This window comes from Gasterosteus aculeatus, chromosome 8 (assembly GCF_964276395.1).
Source record: "Gasterosteus aculeatus chromosome 8, fGasAcu3.hap1.1, whole genome shotgun sequence".
NCBI classification, from domain to species: Eukaryota; Metazoa; Chordata; class Actinopteri; order Perciformes; family Gasterosteidae; genus Gasterosteus; species Gasterosteus aculeatus.
Window position 1 is genome coordinate 15,313,376 of NC_135695.1, and position 26,210 is coordinate 15,339,585.

At 42.2% G+C, this 26,210-nt stretch overlaps 1 protein-coding gene across 36 annotated transcripts in view; it reads left to right on the top strand.

Annotated features, from left to right (window-relative positions):
- Positions 1–26,210, top strand: part of adgrl2a (adhesion G protein-coupled receptor L2a) — a 153,461-nt gene that overhangs the window by 73,796 nt on the left and 53,455 nt on the right. For 2 of the 36 annotated variants that reach the window (XM_078108316.1, XM_078108317.1), the window contains 9 exons: positions 3,606–3,697; positions 4,862–4,906; positions 5,176–5,202; positions 6,058–6,226; positions 6,404–6,532; positions 7,018–7,114; positions 8,547–8,675; positions 9,321–9,338; positions 11,403–14,082. In XM_078108316.1, the coding sequence (XP_077964442.1) occupies positions 3,606–3,697; positions 4,862–4,906; positions 5,176–5,202; positions 6,058–6,226; positions 6,404–6,532; positions 7,018–7,114; positions 8,547–8,675; positions 9,321–9,338; positions 11,403–12,346 (1,650 nt within the window). In that variant the 3' untranslated portion in view covers positions 12,347–14,082. Of the gene's footprint in view, positions 1–3,605; positions 3,698–4,861; positions 4,907–5,175; positions 5,203–6,057; positions 6,227–6,403; positions 6,533–7,017; positions 7,115–8,546; positions 8,676–9,320; positions 9,373–10,550; positions 10,726–11,402; positions 14,083–26,210 lie in introns of those variants that run through there. The other 34 variants (XM_078108321.1, XM_078108352.1, XM_078108318.1 and 31 more) reach the window with 28 other exon arrangements.

Consider the following 26,210-nt stretch of genomic DNA (forward strand, 5'->3'; position numbering starts at 1 on the left):
GAGGCATCACACGATTCTCTCTGCCGCTTACCACCTGACAAGGATCTGGATTTGTTGGTCCACTTTAACCTCGCTTGCACACAATTCCCGTGACGTTTCACATGAAAAGCATCCCCCACTGGTCTTCCATTTCAACTTTTTTATGATATGAAGGAACAAAAACACACAAAGAAATGACCTTTCTGTCCTGTAGCTCCCTTTTCCAATCCTCCGCCACAGCCTCCTCCTCCTGTGTGTTTTTCAGCCTACAGTAAATAGCACGTGACCGTGTTGGGTAGAAGAAGAGAAGCAAAGGCACTTCTCCGTTTGGTCAAGGACCGTCAGGGGTGAAGGACGTATAGCATATCATAATGACATATGTCCCATTGAGCCGTGCAATTATTTACTGGTCATGACATTATTATCTGCCGCTCCATCAGAGAGGCTCAGAAGAACGAGACCTCAGGGATTCTTCCCTACCTGCGCAAAAAATAAATATAGCAGGTGGTATTCCTCAGATATACCCCCCCCCCCCTCCCCATAGCCCTCCGCAGCTTTGCCCTCATGCACACGAAGGGATAAGGAAGCTCTGCAAACTTTGCCTTGCCGCTGTGCGGGGAGGACGGGTGCTATTTGTTCAGCACTGTGTTCATTATCCAGCATAATGGTCGCTACTGTATCTACAGATGCAGTGACCTCTGTTCAACATCAAACTGACACTGACGGGGGGGGTCACCCGTTTCAAATTCCAGCAGGTCTGCGCACACCGTTGGCACACCGCTAGTGGTGAAGACGTAGCGCCGGTCTGTCTGTTCGGATAATGGACGAATGTGCTCACTGTGCTGCATTTCGCAGTTTTGTCAAAAAAAGAGACATTGCCACTCCATGCAGTATTTAAAAGGGAAGGACGAAGTACACAGAACTGATGGAGGCCTGTGTTGGATTGGAATGTGTTTGAATAAATGTTCGAATGTCTTTTTTTTCTTTTGCTTTCATTGATTTTCTTTCTTTCTTCGCCATTCTTTTGGATTTGTTTATAATTGAGGGAAAGCTAAGATTGGTTTGAAAAAAAAAAAAAAACTGGACCTTCCCTCCTGTCTCAGCAAATGTTCTGTCAGCCACACAGGGAAATGTTTTCTTCCCCCGTAAATTGCGCCCTTGTTGTTTTCCAATCCTTTGCTGCTTCCATTATGATTTGCATGAAAAATGCGTCTGCGGTGAAAATGATGATCCGGATCCCGGCGGTGATGACCGGAGAGACGGAATCGTGACCCTGTGAGGAGCTAATGTGCGTTGCAGCAGAGCTGCAGTGTGACAGCAATGACGTGTTTGCAGCACTGGCTGGAGCCTCGCACGCTTCTCCTCTGATTCTGTGCAACAATTGACTCAAAAAGACAAAGTACTGTGGAAAGGGGCGTCTCAGGGGAGCACGCGGGGAGGGCGAGGTTTGTCTGCGCCAGTCGTGACCCTAGTTCCTCTACAAATTGGCTTTGTCCTTGTCAATGAGGGAGAGCGAGAGCAGGAGAAAAGCTACATGGGCAAAAGAAAAAAGCCGACAAAACAGCGCTGCTTTGGCTCATGTCTGGATCCCCAAGCCACCACCCAAGCCACGTTTGTGCCAAAGAAACCTCGGCTTTGACCTAGGGTGGTCATGCCTTTTCCCCCTCATCCTTTTGTTTATTATCCCTTTTATTTTTTCCTGTTTTTATTCATTTGTTTATTTATTTATTTTGCTCCTGGCTGACACAGGCCCTGAATGCTGACTGTAAACAAAAGCTTGGTGGAAGGCATTTAGATTCTTGTTCTTTGGCAGAGGTTTCCCTGTCTCTGGGCACTGGGGGTATTAGCTCCATGCAGGGGGAACATGGAAGTAATGAGTGGTGGGGAGGGAGCCATTAGTATGCTTGAGATAGCTTCTACACAAGGCCTCTTGGATCATGACACGTCAGGAGCAGTTCTTATCATCTGGACAGCTCCATCTGCACCTTTAATATTTTATCCCCAGCAGTTCATTTAGAGTTCAGTGTGTACACACACACACACGGCCCACTTCGGTACAAAAAAAAGCTTTCTCCTCGGTCCCAGTGTGGCCGGGTGCTTCTGCATGGTTGGCTTGCAGTGATGATTCAAAGGTAGAGTGAAGGATAGAAGCAAGGCAACTTGGCTCTAGCAAGGGGATCCCCCCAGGAAGGGCTGCGAGAGCATGTCGGCGGGGGGAAGGGAACATGTGCCGTGCTGCCGCGTTACTTTAAAGTACTGTGTCCCTCTCCTCTGTCTCATTGGATCCATGTCACCACTCCAGGCTGTGTGAAAGGTTTTTTTCTAAAGTCCTCGCCCTCCTGTCTGCTCGCCCCGATGTCTGACTCATGCAGGCGGCTGATAGAAGTGATGGCTGATAGCTGCGAAACAAAACATAGTTCCAGCGCTGTCTGTGAACCACAAACTCTGGGATTTGCCCCACACCCCCTTCACCCCGGCTGGGTTATTGTGAGCAGCTCTGTGAGTTGATTGCATGTGGAGGGGGTGATGTATCGATCACAGGCAGTCTTTTGATGGCAGGGTGCTCCAGAACACGGACAATTTATGTTCAAGAGTGAACGGTCTGGGTCCAGCACACAAAGGTCATTCATTTATTTCATGCTCTCAAACTGGCAAAGCATCTACTTTTTTTTCTCTTTTGTTAACAAGATGCCAGTGAAATACAGTGTTTGGTTATTGCAAATGTATTCACGTGCCACTGACACACTGGCTATATTTCTTTGTGTTTCTGAATCTTTCATATGCACTATTGGTGGCACAAAACGTACATTTCTTTGGTATTCCTTGGCATTATTTATACATACCTAACTTGCAGTACAAACACAGTCTGGTTCCTCTGCTGTGAGTGCATGTACATGCTCTGTCAGAGACTACTTTACCCCAAAATAAATGTTTTTGAGGCAAAATGATTTGGTCCTGGCTGGCCCATCCAGCCTTTGTGTCTCTAAATCAAGGTATTGATTTTCAAGGTAGGGAATAAAAGCGCTCTGAAACACAGCACAAATCAGGTCGTTGTCTCAACCTGATATGTGCCACTGGCTCCCTTAATATTTAATACAATAAAACAAGCAAGCAAGCTCCATCTCCTTCTCCCTTCCCCTCTTTTTGCGTCAAGAATCGAACAAAATATACCATGTTCCCTCAAGCCTTTTGTAGCTGGTTACACCTTATAATATTTCACTATGTGCACAAAATGATATGCAGTTGTTTAGTACAACAAGAGGGTTTCTCATTCCTCCTGCTACATTTTATTCCCTTCTGACTTTGCCAGACTGCTGCTGTGTGGCTGTTTCTTTCTGTCTTTCTTTTTTTTTCTCTCTGGGATGGATTTTAATGCATTTCCATGCTCTTATTGATATAGAATGACACTAAATTTGGCGCCAGTCGGCCCCGTCTGGGCCCTGCTGGGCCCGGCTGGAACGATAGATGTTCATTGGATTAGTCTGTGGACATGCACAGATTTGAAGGCTCTCCTCTTTTAAAACTTATGGACAAATTAACAGATTTTTTATTTTTTTCTCCCTGCCCGCCATATCTTGCGTCATACATCTTCATGTATTAACACTGTCATTACTCTGTTTCGACAGCTCAATCTCATCTTCCTGGTCATCACCATGTACAAAATGGTGAAGCACTCTACCACCCTGAAACCAGACTCCAGCCGACTGGAGAATATAAAGTAAGTAAAGGGTCATATACTGAACCCTTCTGTTCTCCTGATTATCAGCAATTTAACACTGGTGTAATTCTACCACCAGCCCAAGGAAAACTAAGGCTCTTTTACTCTTGAGGTAATGCATTTTTGTTTTACTTTAAAACATTTCATGAGGGAAATTCTTTACCGTCCCCACCTCCCAAGGCAAATGTCAGCGCCGTACTAGAGAAAGTGACAATAGAATACGTTCATTTTTATTTTTCTGTCTGAAATGAATCCGGCGGTGGAGATTGCACAGTTTGCTAATGAGACTTGATGCCTACATACAGTCTGTGAGTCATCATTTGGCCCTTTTGTTGTTGTTTTTTTTTTTGCTCTCCGCCACTAGCCACAGAATTGCACAGGCGTGACACACACTCTCATCACTCTACGGCTGCAGCTTAACTATGCGCCCGTTAGCTCTGCTAGGGCGGGGTACAGTGGAACCGTTACCATGTGTGTTCGCTGCTGGAACATGTCAAATCTTTTTTATGAAAGAAAAAAAAAAAAAAAGGTCCTCCCACCTCACACAGACCACCGCGCACACCAACCCCTTCAAACTAAGGCTTTCTAAATCTGAAGAACTTGCTTTGGGTTTTGGCACTTTGAGCGAAAATAACATATTCTTCTCTTTGAGGCAGGCATAAAATCAGGACCTGCTCCATTTTCACAGTTGCACAGCCCCACTTTATTCTGGACAATTCTATTTCACTTACACCACTCTGTGTAGCGGTGTTGCTGTTTCCATCTAATGTTTGTTATTTTTAATTTCCCCGTAAAGTGTGTGTGCAGCATCACGGCACTGTGGTAAAACTGGAAGACCAGTAAAAAGCTCTTATTTAGACTTAGGAAACCACAGCAGATTACGTGTTCTGAACACGGTGGCACTCAACATGCGTTTACACCTGAAATGAAATCCTTCCTCTAATGCTTACACTGTAGAAAGACATGGCGTATTAATTGCCGTTTCCTTGTGGGTTTCTCTTGTTTGTGTTTGTGTTGTTGTTTTTTTATGCTGACGTTTGATCTGAAAGTTGTTGTTGCAGCAGTGTCATCGCATGTTGCATGAGAAGGCAAAGTTAACACGCACACTGTCCTTTCTCTTCTGCTGTCATTCTCTTCCTCTTTCTGTTCTGCGGTGCACACCAGTAATTATCGCGTTTGTGACGGCTACTATAATACAGATTTGCCTGGGTAAGCTTCTGCAATGTACCTCAGATCATTTATTTCACCCACACATTAAATAGCATGAATGCAAATTTGTTCACAGACAATGTGCTCTGACTTTAGTAATTGAATGATCAGCGGTAAAAAAAAAAAATACAACTCTGTCAGACTCTTTGCCTCCCGTGGTTTCCCTTGGATCAAAGTTGACGATATCATACTCGAATGCCTGCTAACGCACGCTGTTACGCGCTCTGATCTAATTGTGTTTCTCTCTTCCTGCTTATCATGCTCTCTAGCTATGAAGATAATAAACGGTTTATCAAGTAAGGATATGTTGCCCAGAAGTCCCGTCTTCAGCCCTCTAGTCGATCTTCTCTCCTCGTTTATTCTGTCTTCTTCCATTTCTGTCTTCCTTTTTTCTTTTTTTTTGTATTTTCTCCACTAGTTCATACTCTCCCACACTGCAGCTTCAAAGCTACTCATCCACTGTCCATGCGACTGGTCATTTTCACCTTGTCCATCATCTGGAAATCCACTGTTGTTGTTGTGTGTCTGAGCGCGGACCTGTGACTGCTGCCGGGTGTCTGAAGGCTCCCCGGGACCTTCAAACACCAGGCGGGGAATCTCCTTTTTCTCCCTTGAACTCTTTCCACATCTGCCTCGTTCTCCTCGTGCTCTGATAACACAATCACTAGATAAATATTAAGTATATAACAGTATCTAAAGTTTTTTTTTTTTAGCTTATTTTTTAACACGCTGTGCTTGTTGATCGTGTTCTGACACATCAGTTATTTACAGAAAACCAGATGAAGGTGTTGCATCCTTCTTGTCTGTTTGAAGGGGCTGCATTCCAGTTATTAAGTGTGTGTGTGTGTGTGTGTGTGTGTGTGTGTGTGTGTGTGGATGGAGGGATGTGGACGGGCAAGGCAAGCCAAGGCAGTTTTATTTGTATACCATAAAGCAAGGAGATTTAAAGACAAAGGGTTCATTCTGGATGGCATCGGTGTTGTTTGTTGTTTGTCCTCTCACCTGGTTTACAGCTTTTTCCCCCCTATTTTTTCATAGTTGTGGTGATTGCAAATGCCACTCCCATCATCGTGTGAGATCACTAAATGCCTCTCATGCTGGATTCGTCCTCCTTTTTTTTGTTTTTTTGGTCTCCTTTCTCTCTCTTTCAGGTCCTGGGTCATGGGCGCCTTCGCTTTGCTCTGTCTGCTGGGTCTCACCTGGTCCTTTGGTCTCTTCTTCATCAACGAGGCCTCGATTGTCATGGCATACCTATTTACCATATTCAACACCTTCCAGGGGATGTTCATCTTCATCTTCCATTGCCTTCTCCAAAAAAAAGTAAGTTCCTCATCATCCGCAAAGCTCAAAGACGAGTGATCGTCTCTTTCAAGGCGAAACGTTCCCGAACGGACCTTTTTTCCAGCGGAATGCAGCAAGCAATGCCACATCTTTGCTAAGTCATATGCAAAGTCAACGACGTGCCGAAGGTAAACACCCGGCTGTTTGCTCACGCAGGTCCGCAAAGAGTACAGCAAGTGCTTCCGCCACACGTACTGCTGCGGAGGGCTGCCGACCGAGAGCTCGCACAGCTCTGCCAAGACCTCCGGCACAAGGACCAGCGCGCGCTACTCCTCCGGCACGCAGGTACACCAGCGACTTCACACAGCCACACGCTCTCAGCGCAGCGCTCAGTTACGCCGCCGTTGTCAGCCCACGGTCGTCCAACGACACACAAACACGTACTCGTGTCACGACTAGCACGACGGAGACAAAAAAAAATGCACGATGTGCGTTTTGGGCTTCGGAGGTCGATCTTATTGGAGCAGCATCCGTTGTACTGCATGAGTGACTTTCTTCTGCTCTGCTCACTTAAGCACTTGCTTTTATCTTTTTCTCTAACTAACATCTTGTGCATGGGAAATAGTACCGCACAGTTTAAAGAGCGTTGCAGAGACAGACCCCCAAAAAATAGTTGTTTTATCCCGCTATTGATAAAAGTTAACAGTCCTTAGTAGACAAGACGTCTAGATGTGTTGTGGCTGAAGCGGATAGATAGAAAATCACTGAGTTGATGAAAGGTGAGTGGGCTTGTTTAAAGTCCTAATGACTGTCCCTTGTTGACCTGGCAGAGTCGTATCAGAAGAATGTGGAATGACACCGTAAGAAAGCAAACTGAGTCCTCCTTTATCTCAGGTGACATCAACAGCACCTCCACCCTTAACCAAGGTCAGTTAACACCTCGTAACTCTCCACACGCACACACATGCACACATTTCATTTCATTATCCAGCTAAAAATACCTCCCGTAAGTGCCGATGATCTCGCACCGCCGTAGACGATCCTAATCGTAAATGCCCTGAGTTTGAAAAGACAGACCAGTGCAAAAAAAAAAAAAAAGAAGAAGAAGAAAACCTTTAGTCTAGGCTCCCTGTTCTGCCAGCAAAGGATTACAAAGATCCTTCGTCAAATTGTCTGCGCTCTGTCATCCTGGCTGCTAACGTCACTCTCAAATTGGGGCAAGACTAGAGGAGTTTTTTTTTTTCTTTCCTAAGTGCCTGCTGTCTAAAGTTCATAACCAAGCTCAGGGGAAACATAGATAAAAAAAAAACTTTTATTTCAGGAAAATCTTAACACGCAGAAAGAGGCAATTTGTTCCCCTTGCATGTAAGGTGACCTCTGTTACTTTACAGGGGGATTTATGTGGTAGGGAGGGGGGGGGGGGAAACTGCCATTTATTATTTAGCTTGAGCACAAACATGATGATGAGAAGATGATGTTCAACTCTGACTGACCCAGAGTGCTTAGTGTGATGTTAGGCTTTCTGCTGCCTCTGAAATGGCTTTCCAAGCATGCAAAGGAAGGGAGGGTTTACTCAGAGGTGGTTTGACTCCCCTCCCTCTGTCTACCCTCCAACCGACTGTTGCTGCCCTTCTTTGCCTCAGCTTTCTGTTTTGCTGCCATCTCACACGTGGAAAACATGAAACCCGGGGTTTTATTGCATGTTTTGACTCGCCGATAAAGCTGTAACAAAACAGAATTAAGTTTTTTTTTTTTTAATTCCCTGCAGTATCGTTTCCTGGAGATGTTAATGTAAAGGTTGGATATTGATCACTCCCGGGTGCAGTAGCCTAGTTACCCTGGAGTGTCAGTACACTAAAGGAGGGCTCTATCTCTTGGAAGCACTTCCCTGTCATTAAGAACCTCCCTGGAGCCTTCCCAACATGACAGATTGGCATTTAACACAGGTGATAAATGGCAGTGTAAAAACCTCAGATCCCTAAAAGACAGGGCGGGGGAACTTAAAGTAGCTAGAGGTCTGTTAGGATATGGCCAAATTTGAGCTGGAATACGTCTTGTATTTAGATGTTTTTTAAATGAATGGGTGGTAAACATGCCGCAACTTACATTGTGAATTACGGTGAATAGTTGAAAGAAATGTAGCTGATGGCTGTTAAATGTCCTGAAGTACCTGCAAACGCTTTTGCAGAAGTAGCTTTTTTTTTTTTTTGTTTCTTTCTCTCAAACCTGCATTCTTGACTTCCAAATAAACGGCCTAGTTTTTCAGATTTCTTTTTTTTTTTTTTTTCTTTCATGAAACTTTCAATCACTGTCGGCTGACTGCGTCACACTTAACTCCTCTTCTGTCTTGCCACTCCAGGAATGACCGGGAATTATCTACTAACAAATCCTCTTCTTCGACCACAAGGCACTAACAACCCTTATAACACCTTACTGGCAGAGACAGTCGTGTGTAACACCCCCACGGCTCCAGTGTTTAACTCGCCAGGTGTGCTTACTTAATACTTTGTCCAGCATTTAGGCTTTTCTTCTCTCTTTGCCTCCTTTTGTTCCTCTCCCGCTTTGTCTGTTATAAATGAAAAGCAGGATGTTCTGCAGTATCGCCTTTCCTTCTGAATCATTGTCTCCCCAATGCTCGATACGGTACATACTGCGCACACATGTTTTCATGTAGAGCAGAGATTTTTTTGTGGCCTCTTCTATTTCTCTTATCCACACTGAGCGGGGACATAATGATTAAGATGGGGCAAGAGATACTACACGCTCTGCCTTGAGATAATGTAAACAGTGGTGTCGACCCGGAGCTGTTGTATCAACTCCATGACTATTAAAATTTATGCTCCTGAATTTGTCAGGTGCTTTGTTACTTTTTGTGTGTTTTTTAGAGGGAGCTTTCCCATTGAAGAGTGTTGCAGTGAGATCTAAATCTATGCTTAATGCAACTGTGGCATTACATTGTCTGTGTATAGACATATCTGATAATAGCTGATGTATGAAAAACAAATTAAAAGTTACTATATCGCGATTGCACATGCCATTTAAGCATTTAACTGTTTTGTGTGCTATTATATCGTTAAATTGAAATGGCATCTTTTTGTCATGTTTTGTGCTTTTCCCCTACGCTTCCCTCTAGTGACCTTCAGAGAGACAAGTATGGGAGTAACTCTTAACTTTGCCTATCAAATGTAAATTCTTTTCAGCATGCTTATTAAAATCAACCGAAACCCCGGCACTATCACTTGGTTTACTTTAGGCCATTAACACACACTCAGTGAGCAAGTGGTTCAAAAAATGATCCACCCAAATTCTACTCTAATCTGAAAAGAAATAAAAAGATTCATCTCATCATTTGACGAAATCTTCCAGATTTAAAAGCTTTATTGCAAATGCCCTTTACTTTGCTTATCTCCTCTGCTTGATTTGGGATTTTCGACCAAAATGCGTCATTTTTTTCTGGCAGAAAGAAGCATTTATAGAGATATCTAGATTTTTCCTCCTTTGTTTTCTTTTCTCCCAAAATGTCTTTTCTCCCGTGGCATTCGGCACTCTCAGTGTCCCGTAGTATTCCCCTCACACCTCTCCAGGCAGCACCTGTCCGGACACTAAATTGCCTCCTGCAGACACAAACACATGGATGTCATGGCAGCAGCTGTTAGTTTTTTTTTTTCTATTTCTTTCCCACGACTTTCTTGTCATTTATCTTCATTTTAAATAGGCTCTGTGAGAGCGGCGCTTTTATCATGCCTCCTATACGATCAAAATCGCTCCCCCATAAATTTGGGACAAAGACAAACGTTGCTGTAAAATATTCTATTAGTTTTCCCCTTAATTTTTTACGTCTGCGTTCTTCAAGGAGGCGTGTTAGTCATAGCAGAACACATTTTTCCCTTATCTCCTCTCTCAATCATGGCGTGGCTAATATTTATCCTTAGTTCTGCTGTTTTCCATGACCTCCATGCGCTGAGAAATTCCTAACATGACCTCTGCAGCGGCTGTGTTATTCTTGAGCTGTTCTGCTAGTGGCCGGGGTCTCGCTGGGAACTGTCACTGTGACGGATGCCGAGTGCTGGGCTGCGGGCGAGCGCTGACCTTTGACAGCTTTGGGTACACAGGCTGCCAACTAACGGACAGAAAGTGTACCAACACAAATAAAAACTAAAACGAACAAAAAAAATCTTTTGAAAAAGCAGCTGTAGGCTAATCTACAAAAGTAAAAGCTATTTAATGCTTTTTCCATTTCATTTGCTGAACCCTTGCTCTCGCTAATTCGCAGTTGAGACTTTTGCTTTACGTTTTGTTGTTCTTTTGAGTGATTCTTCTTCATGTTACAATAAATCATTTTACTTTTTCTTTTGTACATCAGCTGCTCTTAGACCAGATAGCCTGAGCAGACAGACATGATGTGAGTTGTCTAAAGTGAGTCTTTTCACCTGCTGTGTGTGGTGATGGTGGAGTGCTGCTTGTGGGCTCCCCTTGTAGTGAGAACAAAGATGGCTGCCCCATGTTGATACATGAACACTTCCCCTCTCTGTCGTTGTCATCTTTTCCCATCTCTGTCTTTTTCGTTCCCTCGGCACATCCAACCTATTAGTTGCTAGACGACCTTTGAGTGTTGTAGCTTTCCCGTTTATGGCTTCATATGGCTTCGTGCACATCTACTTTTGCCCGGTGTGCTGTGATGGTGAATAGTGTTCCCAGTATAGTGTTCCCAGTATGTGTCTAATGTTGTTTGGGATCTTTTTTTTGGTTTTGTTGTCACATTTGTGGCGCACTAAAACACACAACGTTCTGCTTATTATGAAGCCATTTGTAAAAGCGGCAGTCAAAACGTACATGTGAGAAAATAAAATGATTTCTTATTGCATATAATGCATGCACATATATGTACGTACAGTACAAGTCAAACATTTGGACGCACTTTCTCATTAAATGATAAAATGTGTCCAAACATTTGACTGGCACTGTCTATATGTATGTATATACATATGTATACATGTGTATATATGTGTCTACATACAAGTATATATGTATGTGTATGTATATGTATATATATATATACATAACGGTGCCTAACTAACACATTTACAGCATGGCTTGGTTTCATTTGAGTTTCTATTTGAAACCGCATCCTAAACAGCATTAAACTCACTTTTTCTCCTTTGTATCATTGCTGTTAACTAATGTATCATCCCCTCACATGTCCCCCTCTTTCCAGGGCACTCACTGAACAATGCGGTGAGGGATACAAGTGCAATGGATACTCTACCGCTAAATGGTAACTTTAACAATAGCTACTCTCTCCGCAATGGGGATTTTGGCGACAGCGTGCAGGTGGTAGACTGCGGCCTCAGCCTGGACGATGCTGCCTTTGAGAAAATGATCATCTCTGAGCTAGTACACAACAACCTGCGTGCCTGTAACAAAAGCCACCACCATCAGCAGCAGCAGCAGCAGCAGCAGCAACAACAGCAGCAACAACAACAACAACAACAACAACAGCAGCAGCAGCAGCAGCAGCAGCAGCAACAACAGCAGCTGCAGCACCACAGCTTACATCATCCACCCCACCATCAGCAGCCCCCGCTGTACCACCGTCACCACCACACGGAGCGGGCTCCGCCCAAGGTGACAGTGGTCGTCGGCGGCAGCAGCAGCGAAGACGACGCCATCGTGGCCGATGCCTCCTCTTTGGTGCACGTGGGCGACACCGTGGGCCTCGAGCTGCACCATCAGCAGCAGCTGGAGGCGCCGCTGATCCCCGAGCGGACTCACTCGCTTCTGTACGCACCCCAGAAGAAGGTGAGGACCGATGGGGGAGTTGAAACCTTTGTCAGCCAACTGACACCCACCAACCCCGATGATAGTCTGCAGTCCCCAAACAGAGACTCCTTGTACACGAGTATGCCTAATCTGAGGGACTCTCCGTACCCTGAGAGCAGCCCCGACGTGGTAGAGGAGCTGTCCCCCTGCAAAGGGGGTGAGAATGAGGACGTTTATTACAAAAGCATGCCTAACTTAGGGGCTGGCCACCAGCTCCAAGCCTATTACCAGATAGGCCGAGGGGGCAGTGATGGTTACATTATTCCTATCGCTAAAGATGGCTGCTTCCCTGAAGGCGATGTACGGGAAGGACAGATGCAGTTGGTGACAAGCCTTTAAATTTTGGGCTATTTAAATCATCACAAAAAACTCCTATTGCCCTTTTGCAGCCCTGACCTCTTGAAGGACACACCAATGAATGGAAGATAAGTGATCGTTTTATTTTTGGAGAGAGCTAAGAAGCCCCGTCATGCACACTAGCCATTTGCAAACCCTTTTCCTCCAGCTGCGCTGCAATCTCCTCGCCCCTCAGACATCCTCCTACCTTCCCTGCACACCAACGGACTCGATGCACAGTGATGGCAGTGCAAAGTTTAAATGAGACTGTACATAAAATGCAGAGTAAAATTTCAATTTTAAGAGACAAGCCAACTATGTATTTAAATGTGCTGCTGCTGTTTAGAAAGGTTGAAGGTACAAAAATGTAAAAAAAAAAAAAAGGCAAAAAAAGACAAAAAAAACAAACATTACTGGCTCCATCATATCAGCAATTTCTCGGTCAAAAGGTTGTACATACACTTTCCAACATCCTTGTTGAAGCCTGTTTTCTATTATTATTATTATTATTATTGTAAACAAAACACCCCCCTGGACCAGGATGTGGACTAAAATGTTCCAGATCAGACTGTCAGAAAAGGAACATAAGCTCCTGGTTGCCCGGCGTCACTCCTCCACCTTGAAGTTTGGATTGTATAACCACTAGCAATCAAGCCCCTGGCCTTATATTTTCTCAACTGTACAATGAACTGTTGTCAAGGAAAATGGCTAAAATATATATTTTGTTGTATTGCTAGTGTAAAATAAAAAATCCTGGGAAGACGTTAATATGAAGAAACCTTTTAATTCAAAATTTAACGTTTGAAAAATTATTATGTGTAGGAGTTGCACATATGTTATACAGTGTGTTTATGGTTCAACACTTCTTTCATAATAGTGTGTTTGAACGTAAAGGTTTATGAAAAGAAAGGAGGATTCAACAAATTGATGCGTTATCACTTTCTTCCACTCGTGAACAGTGTTTTTTGCTTACTGAGTTCCATTGGTCGCGCATTTTGAATATATGTCTATATGATTTTGCCAAAGTGGCATCAGCTTCAATAGGATGGGAATGCAAATTCCCAGTTATAGCGGTTCATGCATTGCACATTTCCGTGTGTAAATCTGAATGGAATAGATCTTTTAAACAGTCACGGCAGAGTGATGGGCTTTTGACAAAAAAGTTTCTATCATAAATGTAGTTCTTCCGCCTGGGTTTGGACATTTTATTTATTAAAAATCTAATCCAAAAAATAAATGGGAAATGTGTGAATATTTTCCAGCACTGGTATACATGATGTACTGTAGCTCATGTTTTTTATGTAAACCTGTTACCTACCAGGTTCATCACTTAAGACTGATGTAAAGTTCAACACTTGTATAACAAATAAAATAAATGTGAGAAGTTTTGTCAAATGCCAGTTGCTTTTTAATGGTTTGTGTTTTAAGTACTATTTGAGAAAAACTAAAAAAGAGGTTCAATTATTTTGCTATGGACAAAAGACGCTTTTGACTCAGGTTATAAGTAAGTCCACAGCACCTTTAGAGGTAAAAATGGTGAATTATTTTCTGGGGCATTTATTGCTTATTGTTCTGCTTTTTATACAAGCGCTGCAGAGTAGAGAGAGCTCATTTCACCGTATGTGTTAGAGAAGCCAAATCTGTCCATGTGATTCAAAGATGAGAAACTCAGGTAGGAAAATTGCTTTGTAAATGTTCCTCTGTGTGGTTGTAACACTAATAAAGGTTGGGAAACGACACTGGTTCACAGCATTGTCCACTTAGTATATTATTGAACGAGCAGTAGTCCTGGCACCATTAACAAACCCGGCACGACAGAAATCTTGTGAGATGTTCGCTTCAATGCCTCTGTGGGAGTGGAAATGTGTCCACGCAACTAACAAGGGGTCAATGTTACACTTGGTTGCGGTTGTAGAAATATATATTACACCTCATATATTGGAATATGACACGTATTTGCACTAATTAATGCCTCCAGATGAAGCGCACAGTCACTTCTTGTACGGTGTATGCCTTCAGGTAATGCTAATTTACAAATCCTTTTAATTTAACACCAGTTGAGGCGGACTGACAGCTACTCAGCGGGGTAGCTGGAAATTGCACTGTTTGCCATTTGGCATTGAAGGAAATTACTCAGAACTGAGCAGAAATGCACTTTATTTCCGAGCCGGTGCACATAATGCTGCGTGGGCTGCGTGTTGTTTTGACTTTTTCCACAATTACGTGACATTAGGCGCAATTATCTGGGTACAAATTGTCAGAGAAGAATTATCTTTTTTTTTGTGATCTCCTGTACAGACCCCTTGAAAGTCAGTTAGGAATCAGGTGTTGAAGTGATTGTTGACTCTTCAAATGGCAGACATAATGACGTGCATAGTAATGAGGGAAAAGTTATATTGATTTTTACTCTGAATCGCTACTCAACTGAGCACCATTTTATCTGCGTGTGAGAGTCCAAAAGTTGGAATATGCTATTTAATTTTCAATATACACCTTTTAATTGCAAATGCTAAAAAATGTTTGGTTATTCTGTAAATTGAAACTAAAGAAATTATAAAGAGACACTTCATTTGGACCTGTCTTGAAAGAGCATAGAAAAATATTGTTGAAAAGTATGTATCATAATTTGTCTCTGTCCATTGTTCCATAGAGCGTAAATCACAATAGTCACTTCATTTTCTGTTTTACTGTCATTGGGGAAAAAAGCTCTTCGGTGCAGGATTCTAATGTGAAGTCCACATTAACAGCAAAATGTAACAATTCTACACCAATAATACGCAGTCACTATCCACAAATATAGACTAATAATAATTCTCAGCCATTTCTTCACCCCTCTAACACTGTGACCTAAGACGAGGACAAACGTGGCCGGTGAGCAGGTTTATTTTCCTTATTAAGGGCCGCTATTTGTCTGTGGACTCGGCACCCTCTAGCTTTGCGCGAGGCCTCATCACCAGGCAAGAGCCTTTTCTAATTCCCCGTCTTCTGCTCGGGGAGAGACTCGCCCTTTGTCAAACATTGATTCAGAAGTAGGCCAGGAGCCGAGGGGCCGAGAGCTCGGCTGCTCCCACAGAGGAGCGGACCGCCCCCGGCAAACCAAGGTAAAGAATGCTGTCAGCAGAATCGCGGTGAAACGTCCAAAGATGAATGTATTGTTGACCAAACAGAGGCGTGAGACTTCATATGTGGACAAACAGGGGTATTTTGTGATTGTTGAATCAGAATTGTTGAATTTTAAGGACTAAGGAAGGGATTTCGTTAAGATACTATATGATGCAATTGAATGAAATATGAGGTTTTTCCCTGTTGATTGAATATTTCATACGTGTTTGCATATATTTTGGATCCCCTACGGCAGAAAAATATTTTTCTAAAGTATTTTGTACTACAGTCACGAAGAGGTTTATCATCAAGATCAGCTGTGACCATATTTGCCAACTTTAATTAGATAATAATTTTTAGTCTACATCCCACGTCAAAAAATAAAACATTTACATTCAAACATTCAAAGTCCAGTAATTGATTCAAATTCATAGAGGTGGATTAGTTGTCTATTCAGGGCTACATTCCGGTATTTGTTCAAAGTCAAATGTAAGAAGTTAAATTTCAAATCTTCCTTTGGTATTCCTGAGAATCAATAGTGGCTGCAAAAGCAACTTCTGCAATGAGTCCTGTGAATGGAACACAGCGCCAATTATAGATGCCATCAACGTGGATGAAAGTGATCGTGAACGAGCAAAGGGAAACCTCTCAAGCCACAAACAGTAACTGGCAGCGCAAAAGTAACTTTCCAAACTCTTGTGGTCAAAGGGGACCCTTCAACGGCTCATTCTTTTCTTTCCCCAGCCTCTTTTGTACTGTCCCCAACTTCAAATGTGCAGCTTTGCGGCCCATGGGCGACTTAGATCCAGTTTCGTCGAGGTGAAAAATCCAATTAACCTGCAGCTCCAGCTGCCTTCCTTATAATTCCCTCCCATAATTATGAAATTACCAGATGCAGGATTTCAAATGAAAAAGGAATGAGAGTGACTGGCTCCGAAAAAAAGAGATGAAATAAACCGTTCACAGGCAGTGTACAGAGTTCTAATTTACCTCAAGGGGGTACAGCTAATTCTTCTGACTGGGTTTGAAGGTGAGACCTGCAGAAGCCTTTTTAATCTGAAAAAGACACATCCCAACAAAAATACCAGGATGGTTCGATCCTGAAATAGCATGCAAGATTAACAGACTATTGCACGTTGTGCATGTAGACATGTACACTTTGAAGTGTCAGTATACAAATGCATAATTTAAGTCTTAACTACTCAAGGGTAAATAGAGGGACTGTGAGCGCTTAGGGACCTCTGGCACAGGCAAGTATTCTAGAGGACTGTTGGTATTAAATCTTTTATTTGAAAAGACAAAACGAATTGAAAACACCTTCACATTTCAGCTTCCTCCATTGCCTCATCCTTTGTGTGTTCAAACGAGGGATTATAGGCAGAACCCAGATACAGCATAGAATAAATGTATATAATGTACGATTCTTTATTGCACCGACATATAATGAATATGCATCAATGCATTATTTGCTCATTAAAGCCCAGGCTATCCATTCTTCCCAGGACTTTATTTTCCAAAGAGCTACTGTGTCTCAGGCAGCCCTTATCGCCCGCAACGCCATCGCAATACTCAATGGACATCAAAAGAAATGCAGCACGCAAAAAACATTGTCATTGATTTCGGTACAATCTATTCAGTGCCGGTTGCGGTTAACCCACACACACACAAAACAAAAGTGTTATTTATCCAGCAAGATGAAATATGATTTGATCTTGCTGCTAATACACATGCACACACCGTGATTCACATGGCTGTCCTGTCCTCTTTGTTTAAGAACAAAGCAGAAATATTTAGAAAATGTAGTAACCTTCATAACATAGCATTCATTTTTAGAGATAGTCGAGATGAATCTGTTAAATGATTGCCTTCGGTCAGTTTATGTCTGTCTGTGTATTTGAACACAACATACTAGTAATAAATGTGTCCTGTATTCGAAGAGCTCCGGCTCACTTTGCCTCTAAGCAAGTGTGAAGTTGATCGGATGAGCGGCTGTCGAGAATTTCAAAGGACGAACACAAATAAGTTGCACCTACACGCAGACACTCGTTCTATTCTAGTCCGATATTTCTGACTAATGTGTACGGATCATCACGCCTCAGAAATATCAAATGGCCCTGTGACAGCCCACTTGCCGACGTAATGCTACGAGTTATCGCATTGCTTCTCACTAAATAGGCAGCATGCATGCATTCTTTACTTTGTTCTGTTCCTTCCCAGCAATGAGGGCCTGTCTGATAAACTCGCTGGAGGGAAGCCTCGAGCAATAACTACGGGGTCTCCTGCCGTGTGCAAGAATCCGTAGAAAAATAGAGGAAACTTACCGAGGACCTACTGTATGCTTAGACACGTGACAACTAATCCACTATGCTTCAGTATCACACAGCATCTACGTCTCCATTCAGCAAGAACTTCTGATTTTTCTTATTTTTTTAGTTCAGCAAATTGAGAAAATGCACTTTGACTCCTAAAATTAAGTGTAGCAGCAATCTTAGTTTTGTTTAAATGCAGATATCTATCAGACACAACAGAAAGTTACTTTTCCTCTCAGGTAGATATTGTTCTTTCTGTTGCGGTATAGATGAAAAGAGAGACTGTCCTTTGGAAAATCAAAGGATCAGTAATCAATGTCAGCAGCCTTTTCTCCGATCAAAGACACGGAGCAAAATGCTGAGGCTCTGCCTGATCCCCCTCTACACTGACAGCCGTCATTACACCATGTGACGTTTCAATTATTCATAAAAAGATTCAATACAACTCACAATCAGATGGAGATTATGTGAATGCAAAGCATATAAAGTTCTGACCAGAAGCTTTTCGCCACCATTTCGTCTATCTTTAGAACAGAAAGAAATCATTCACTTGCAAAAGGAGACACTTCCAATTTCCTCTGGTTGCTGCAATGCATTTTCGTCTAATAAAAGAAAACCAATGACAGCTAGAACCTGCTCTCATGTGGGAGAAATAAAACATGAATGATTTGCTCAAAGGAATTTTAAGTGCACGCTAAAGTAAATGAAAACATAAACTTGTAAACTCTTAATTGTTGGAGCAATCTTTGTGCAAAACTTTATACTTGATGCATTTTACTTTCTATTTAAAATTATTAAGGCATCGCGATCTATTGATTGGACATTGGCCATGAGATCAAAGCATTAAGCTCCCTCACGTGCAAACCACGAGCATTCACAGTGGGACATAAATGAGATCCATATAGACGCCAATGGGCCCAGTATTGTTTATAATTGATGGGAAGAGGGAAAACAGTTGAAACCTTGAATACAGCTGTGCAGTACGACTGAATATTGATCTAGAGTTTCCTTGCTGGTGGCAAAAGTGAAAAGAAGACAAGATATACAATATTTTATGAGTGTCTCTGTTGGAATGTTTCTCATTAGGATTCAGGGGGCTTTTGCAGGAGGAACCTTGCTATGGTAATCCTGGCCAAGTGGTCTCACAGGGTCCCGGCAACAGTGAGCAAGACTACAGCTCAAAGAACTTTCCTCTGCTTTTTCACGTCAATCTTTGTCATATTGCTTCCGGTGCCTTTGTGTTGTCATGGACCTCTTTACCACCTCTTTGTTATGACTCTGAAATATGAAGCTTGATCCACTTCTCTTCTCGGGTGAAAGTGAAACTGAAAGACCTTCCTAAACAGGCAGATGCAGCATGTAAATGTGTTCCACCCGGTTATGAAATAACTTGGATTCAGGTTTGTTTTAATTAATGGAATAATCACTTTGTTCACATGCTCAAATGCATTCACACCAAAAGCAGTGAAGCAGGGATGGACAGATCCATCTGAGAAAACAAAGAAGTATACTGTATGCTGTATAATTTAATGTCTACTGAACTGCAGGTCACTTTCAATATAGCATGAGTGAAGTTCGGTGAGCTCTAATCTGATTTCATTTTTATTAAAATGAGAATGCATATCAAGGAATCATATCCCTTTTTTATTCACATCAACAGTTAATTTCATGGCCTGCAGTATCAGCCAACAGCATCCCTCTGTCACTTGACTATTTGTAAATATAGATTTACCTGAAAGTCAATTAAATTAACTCAATTAAACCAATTGTGTAGTTATAGAAAAACAGACGATCTTCTAAAACCAAGGCATGTGAGGTTAGCATGAGCCTGAATCCAACGCAGTTCTTGTATCATATGCCGAATCATCCTGAAAATATGACCTTTTGGAAGTGGTGCAGTGTTGCTATAGAAAAGAGCTACAATGCAGTGCAACCGTTTCGTCGTCCGGCGCAATCCCTAAAATCAATCCACTTCAATCAACCACTTCATACGTCTTATGTCTGATGTCATACATATATCAATAAGATGTCTGGCCAATCATGTAAATCACATCTAGGATTCAATGGACCACAATGCAGATAAGATGGGAAACGCATTATGTTGACTCAAAAGAGGAGGACAAGCAATTAATATTATCTGAGCAGGGGTTTCATATCTCCAGCAATCAAAAATAGATTTAAATGTTGAAATGGTCTAATGTTAAACTCACTTCCACCTAGCCAGACATTTCTCTGTTAATACGGAAGGGCAAATTGCTTTGAGCTTATTTCTGACAATCATAGTATTGACACTCAGCGCTATGAATGGGGCCCATTACAAGTTCTAGCAATGGCCCTGGAAATAGACTTTTAATTTGAATGTATTTCAATAACGCTGAGTGTAATGGATTATGGAGCCGCTGCCGCCTGATTGATTAGTTTCACCCTTTATGTACAGCACAAGTCCTGCCGCCACAGCGGATGTCCTCCCTGGGATGGCATTTTAATGACGGGCTGTGGCCTGACTTTGCAACTGGATGCAAAAGCCTATAGTGCAGTGCAATCATTGTGGTAAAAACTCATTGTGCTGTCTGTCTTGTGGGGACCTACAGTATTTCCTCCCTGCACATGGACTGCTCAACTGCATTATAAAGCAGAGCCAGAGGGATCCCAACAGATGTTGGATGGTTGTTTTTGTCTCGGGTACATCGGGGGCTGTTCAGCTTGAAGGTGTTATCAGGTAGGAGCCACATTACGACTCACTTTAATGTTATAGCTGACAGCTGTGGCTGGCAGATCAGTGAAATCAGATCTTCAGTAGCTACTTGGAAGGACTGTCGGTAGGCTTTTTTTTGTGCTTTGAATTGTGCAGTTGTGTGATCAACTAAGTTAGAAATGAAAGATTCATATAAAAGGTGTGGGTCATTTTGAAGAGGTTAATTGCGAATGGACATAGGGGAAAATATTGGCATTTAGCTTATTAGCCCAGCAGGCATGCAAGGTTAAGCACCTAAATTCCAGAGGCCAAAAACCAGATGCTGTCACTACCCACACTGAAGGGTGTTTTGGTTTTAAAGTAATGACTGATGGGCATGGACTGTTAACTGGCTGATTGCAATCTGTGCTTTAATGGGGCCATTTCATCGCACAACAGCCAACGCAGCTTTTGCATTAAGTTTGTAGAGCTGCTGATCCCATGTTGAGATCTACTGTGCGTTGGAAACACTAAGCCACTTTCATTAGTATTTGCAGGGCACCTTCGGTATCTGCAGGGTCTGTTTTTATGTGGCCAATGTGCCAGCAGCACCGGAAGACAACTAGATGCAGAGAATCACAAGTTGAACCGAGGCCGCAGCCGCGGTATCAGCATGTGTCATCTGGACAGACGTGTCAATTTAAGAGCGCCGCATGCAATGTGTTGTGCCTGGAGCTGCGCTCCCTGCATTAATTTCCTGTTGTCTGAGTTCAAAGTGTTTGTCACCCGGTGTCAGTCACATTGCCGCCTCCACCCTCTCTACTCAGGGACCTCGCCGCGATTGCAGGAAATGTTTTCCCTTAACAGTACACTGGGTCACTTGGTCGATACTGGCAGAGGTCCGCTGGGGTCAGGGCGGCTGACAAGGGTGCCCACTGTCGCCGCTGCATGATAAAACCCTCAGAGGATTTCTCACTCTCAATGCGACGGAAGAAAGACGGGAAGGAAAAAAAGCAGTTGAGTTAACAAAAAATTCCTTCTCTGCTGAATTTCTTCTTGCTCTGCCATGATCAATACATAGTGGCAAATGTGAAAGTGCGAGGATGGTGGGCCAAAAAACGAAGGCAAATGGACAAAAACTAAGGTCCACTTCATTAAAACAGCGCTGCAGATTAACCGGACCTTCTGTACACATTTGCTCCAAGGCATTAATCAACAGTAGATAGACTACTCTGAATAATAAGCAAGGTGATTATACAGCATTGAAATGCTGCTCTTGTTGGGGATTCTGGGCATAAACTCGTTTACAAGCCACTTGTTGGCTGAAAGTGATATAACAACACCAACTGGGGAACACAATAGTAAATCAGTGAGCAATCAGTGTTTCATTTACCTTCAAATGTGAACTCTCAATGAAGATGTGATATGATTAATGGCTTTATTTTGCACCTGCAAGAAATCAGATTGCTGTAAAAAAAAAAAAAATGTTGGAGAATAACAATTTAGCATTTAATTTACTGTTTGGTGAATTTTAACTTTATTTAACAAATATGTCCAATTTACTTTGCCATTTATTCATTTATTTTTTGTTATTGCTATCCCTGATATCTTAAATCACAACACACAATATAACAACCAAACAAGATATAATTGTACCGGTTGTACAAAGGATTTCAGTACTGTCATTGCTGTTATTTTTCTTTCTTTCCTGGTAGCCACTAGTGAGAAATGGTCTGCAGTTGATGGTTAGTACTACGAATTACTGTGTAATCACCGATACACAACAGCTGTCCCCACAACTCACTTTATCTTTATACACTTAATGCAAGCATATTCACAGTGAAAGCAAGAAACAGTAAATAAAAGACAGTATCCTCAAAACTATTTAGTATACCTGTAAAGAACAACAGTTCAATAACCGACCAAACCTGCCAACCTAAGAAAAAGCACTGACTTGTATTATCTTCATAATTGGCTGTGATTTGTAATCTGACACCTTTCAGTGCTAGTTGCTATTTGACAGTGAGCAAGATAATGAAAAGGTATCATTTTAGCCCTTCCTGTAATTAACCTCATGAATACATATTGGTTTGTTAGTTTTTTTACAGCATCTTAGATTTTCACCTTTGCATCCAATCAACACCCTCAGCAGCAACACAACTCAGTAAAAGAAACTGCTGACTTATCCTTTCATAGTAACACCACATTTCTCTGCATACAAAAAGGACTTTTTATTACGAGTAAGCCAAATCTCTCAAGATAAAGTTGACGGAAGGAGATAGTGTCATTCTCAAAGTTCCTTGACGTCTCTTACTGACTGACAATGATCGTTTAAAATCCGCCTCACGGAATTGCAGTGCTCGAAGAAATGGAGATAAGCGCTAATTGGGGTCACATACTCCATGCTTAATTCTCCGGCCTTTATAATATCGTGTACATGGTACCAGTAGTCCGCTCTGAGTCAATTTGGAGAATCCATTACATCATTTAGAAAGCGTTGACAGTAGTCAATGAATATTAGAACAGCCATGCCGTGTGCTGGCCACTTAAAAATGTTTGCAAGTGAGAGCATTAGCAGGGATTAGGAAATTAATCTTGTAACAGTGCGAGCAGGTGACAGGGTGCTCCAACAACTCATTCCTGGAGCGCTTGAACTGGTCATAGTGGATCTCCAGAGAAAGCACTCATCTACTGTTTTTATGAAAACCTTTAGTACTTTATCTTTGTAAAAGTGTCCCTGCACTTTGGCCTTCCCACGATGACCTAACTTGGGTTCGGATTAAGATCACTTTGTATATATTTGGAGCCAGTATAGAAAAACATCCAGATGTTTTAAATGCTTTCTAATTTGTGATGTGAGTGGGTTGATAATTCATTTCACTCACATGTGTCCTAGCACACGTGTCCCTGTGTTGGGATAGTAAAACAAAAAGAAGACACAAAGGAACAAGTAATCATCAGCAGAATCGGTCGGAGCATCTTGGATAGTACACCAGTATCAATCTTACTGGTTACAGTACAGTCAGTGTCATGAAAAGGAGAGAGTAGAACACATCCGGATTTCAAGCAGGAAGAATGAGGCAGAAAGAAGGGCTTTGATTGCAGCACTACAGGGACGAGGACAGGTCAAGATAATGGAGGTGACAGATGATGCGGACACAGCGAAGGGGAGAAAAGGGACCTGTTTAAAATCTGCCAGACTATTTACTTGGCTACGATAGGATCACGCTAGATGATTACACCCAGTGGAAGGCAGTAATGCAACTTAAAGGATACCAACTGCCCGACACAAAACAAAGAAGGGGAAGCAGCGTCCTTTTTGAAAGGAAAAGAAATTTCAAAACTCTTCCACTGATGGCGACCTGCAGGCACTATTCGATATTAATTCTTCTCACTTCTTTAATGCTCATACGTGGACAATATAAATATTGATACAACAATAAAGCCAGAATTTTTCAATTGAGATTTGTCAATATGTGAATACTCGGAGCAGCTTTTGTTTACACAAGTCATTAAACCTGTCTTCAAGACAAATAGAACAGGCCACGAATAACAATGAGGGCAAGACTTTTGGAATAATCTTGACTTCGAACAAAGGTTATGCTGTTTTTAAGATCCCACAGAAAGTCATCAGAAAGACATCTTTAATAATTTGACTTCACGGGGCTGGCTAAAGAATATAGCCAGTTTTTATAAATATATTACTAAAGGACTGTGCATGTGCACTTGTGTTTGGGAGGCGGCGCATGACACAGATAAATGAGGCGGATCGGGTCACACAGAGTAATGTGAGGAGGGGAAAGGGGGTGGCTAATGTGGAAATGAAGTGTCATTGTGTTTCACCTTCATTAGCAGCAGCCACCACACGTCTTCACCTGGCCTTAGTGGAGAAACCATCTCCGCCGCTGCCTTGCATAATGACAAAGTAAAATACAGAGTGACACTGGCCTTGGGAGGGAGTGACTGTTGGAGAACATCATCCCTCATCAGTCATTCATTAGCCACAGTATATATGCGTTCAAATGTCATTCTTGAAGTTTGTATGTACTGATTCAAACTTGAAGGTCCCAGTGTATGTACATATTTGTTAAAATTATAAAGCCGCATTTTGGTTTTGGTTAAGATTAGAAATATAGTCTGGTGGGAGTCACAGCGGTCAGCACTTTTGTCCTGTGATTACATTTGAACGCTACTTATCATGGTGTCCATTTATAGTCATTTCAAAGATTATGAAGTCCAGGGAAAATAAGAATACATGGGCTGTAGATATGACTCTCACGGTTCAACGGAGGCCAGTCTCACTCCCCTCTTCTCCGGTCTTTGGTCCTTCTTGAAGAGTGTCAGCCGCCCCCGGAAGTGAAGCTAATGTGGTGAAGTGCCATTAATGGAACATAACAAGTTACAGAGTAAAGAAGTGGAGGAGAAGGAGACCCTACTACTCATTAACTCAGTGAACACTGTAAACTATCTAAGTCTCATGTTTCATAGAGTTATGGTTATTTAGAGGAAACAGACACAATCTGGGAATGATTTCGGGTAAGCTTCTTTGTGATTTTGTGACTTGTAACAAGTTGCGGAACTTTAAATCCTATTTCTACACACAAATGTGCAACGTGTCAGGGACCACGTTCACTTCTTGTGTACAGTTTGAGTGTGCTCCAGTAAATGGTGGTTCAAGCAAGCTGTGCTGACACCAAAACATTTCACATTACCCCGACTACAAATACATTTACTGTTAGCCTGTCATGCAGATGTGCACACAGTAGTTTGATTTGCTGCATAACAGAGAACACGAGAAAAAAATAATGTGTTCATACTGAGAAAGTTAAAGCCATAGAGGACCTAGAATCCTTTCTAAAACTTTTATTGAACATTAATAATCTTCCATCTGCCAGCAAGTTGAGCCAATATGTCTTTCTGAGTGTTTCAGGGAATACGCTCTTTATTAAAATGCGTCACTTTATGACACCTGGATGCTTGAGGAATGGAAAGCTGTCGTATACCGCAGTACATTTTGTTGACTGACCAATATGAAGATTCTGAAATCACACTCATTCACATCACGTCTCTCGTCACCACAAGGCTTCTCTAGACGGCGAGAAAGTGCTTCACAGACGTGGAAACGATAACAATCGAAATCAAATAAGATAAACATGAAGAAGACATGAAATGGATAAATGAATTAGACAATTGAATATACAAGACTGAAACATGCAAACAACAATCAAACAGGCATCGGAGTCATTGAGATGACATTGAGATGTTCGCTGACATGCTTAATGACGAGTTCCCGGCTTTTTCTCATTTCTACATTTATTTATCCTTCTTTCATGGCAGAGCGTTTTATTGCTGCAGCTGTTGTTTTCCATGTCATTTGTATTAAGGAATGAGGCGACATCCTCTCCCATCACTGGAAACACTGACATTGCCGTGATTTATAATCCCTGTGAATAATTTGCAAAACATTCAATCTCGCTCTTCGCATGAGATACACTGATATGAAGCCTCCTCATTTAAGACGACTCGGGGGATCCTCGGGACAGAATCTCTTTCAGCGCTGTCGTTGGAGGCTGGAGGCACTCGGGGCTTGTTAAGAGCATTGTTATTAGTTCTTTACTTTACTTTAAAAAAAATTTACAAAGCCTTTACGGTGGAAAAGTTCTGTAATACAAGTGAGATTTCTTTTGCTTGCTTCAGTGCTACGCATCATGAAATTCTAATAAGAAGTTTATTTCAAAATGACTTGGAGACGTTTGCGTGGACAGATGCAGATTCTCGTCCT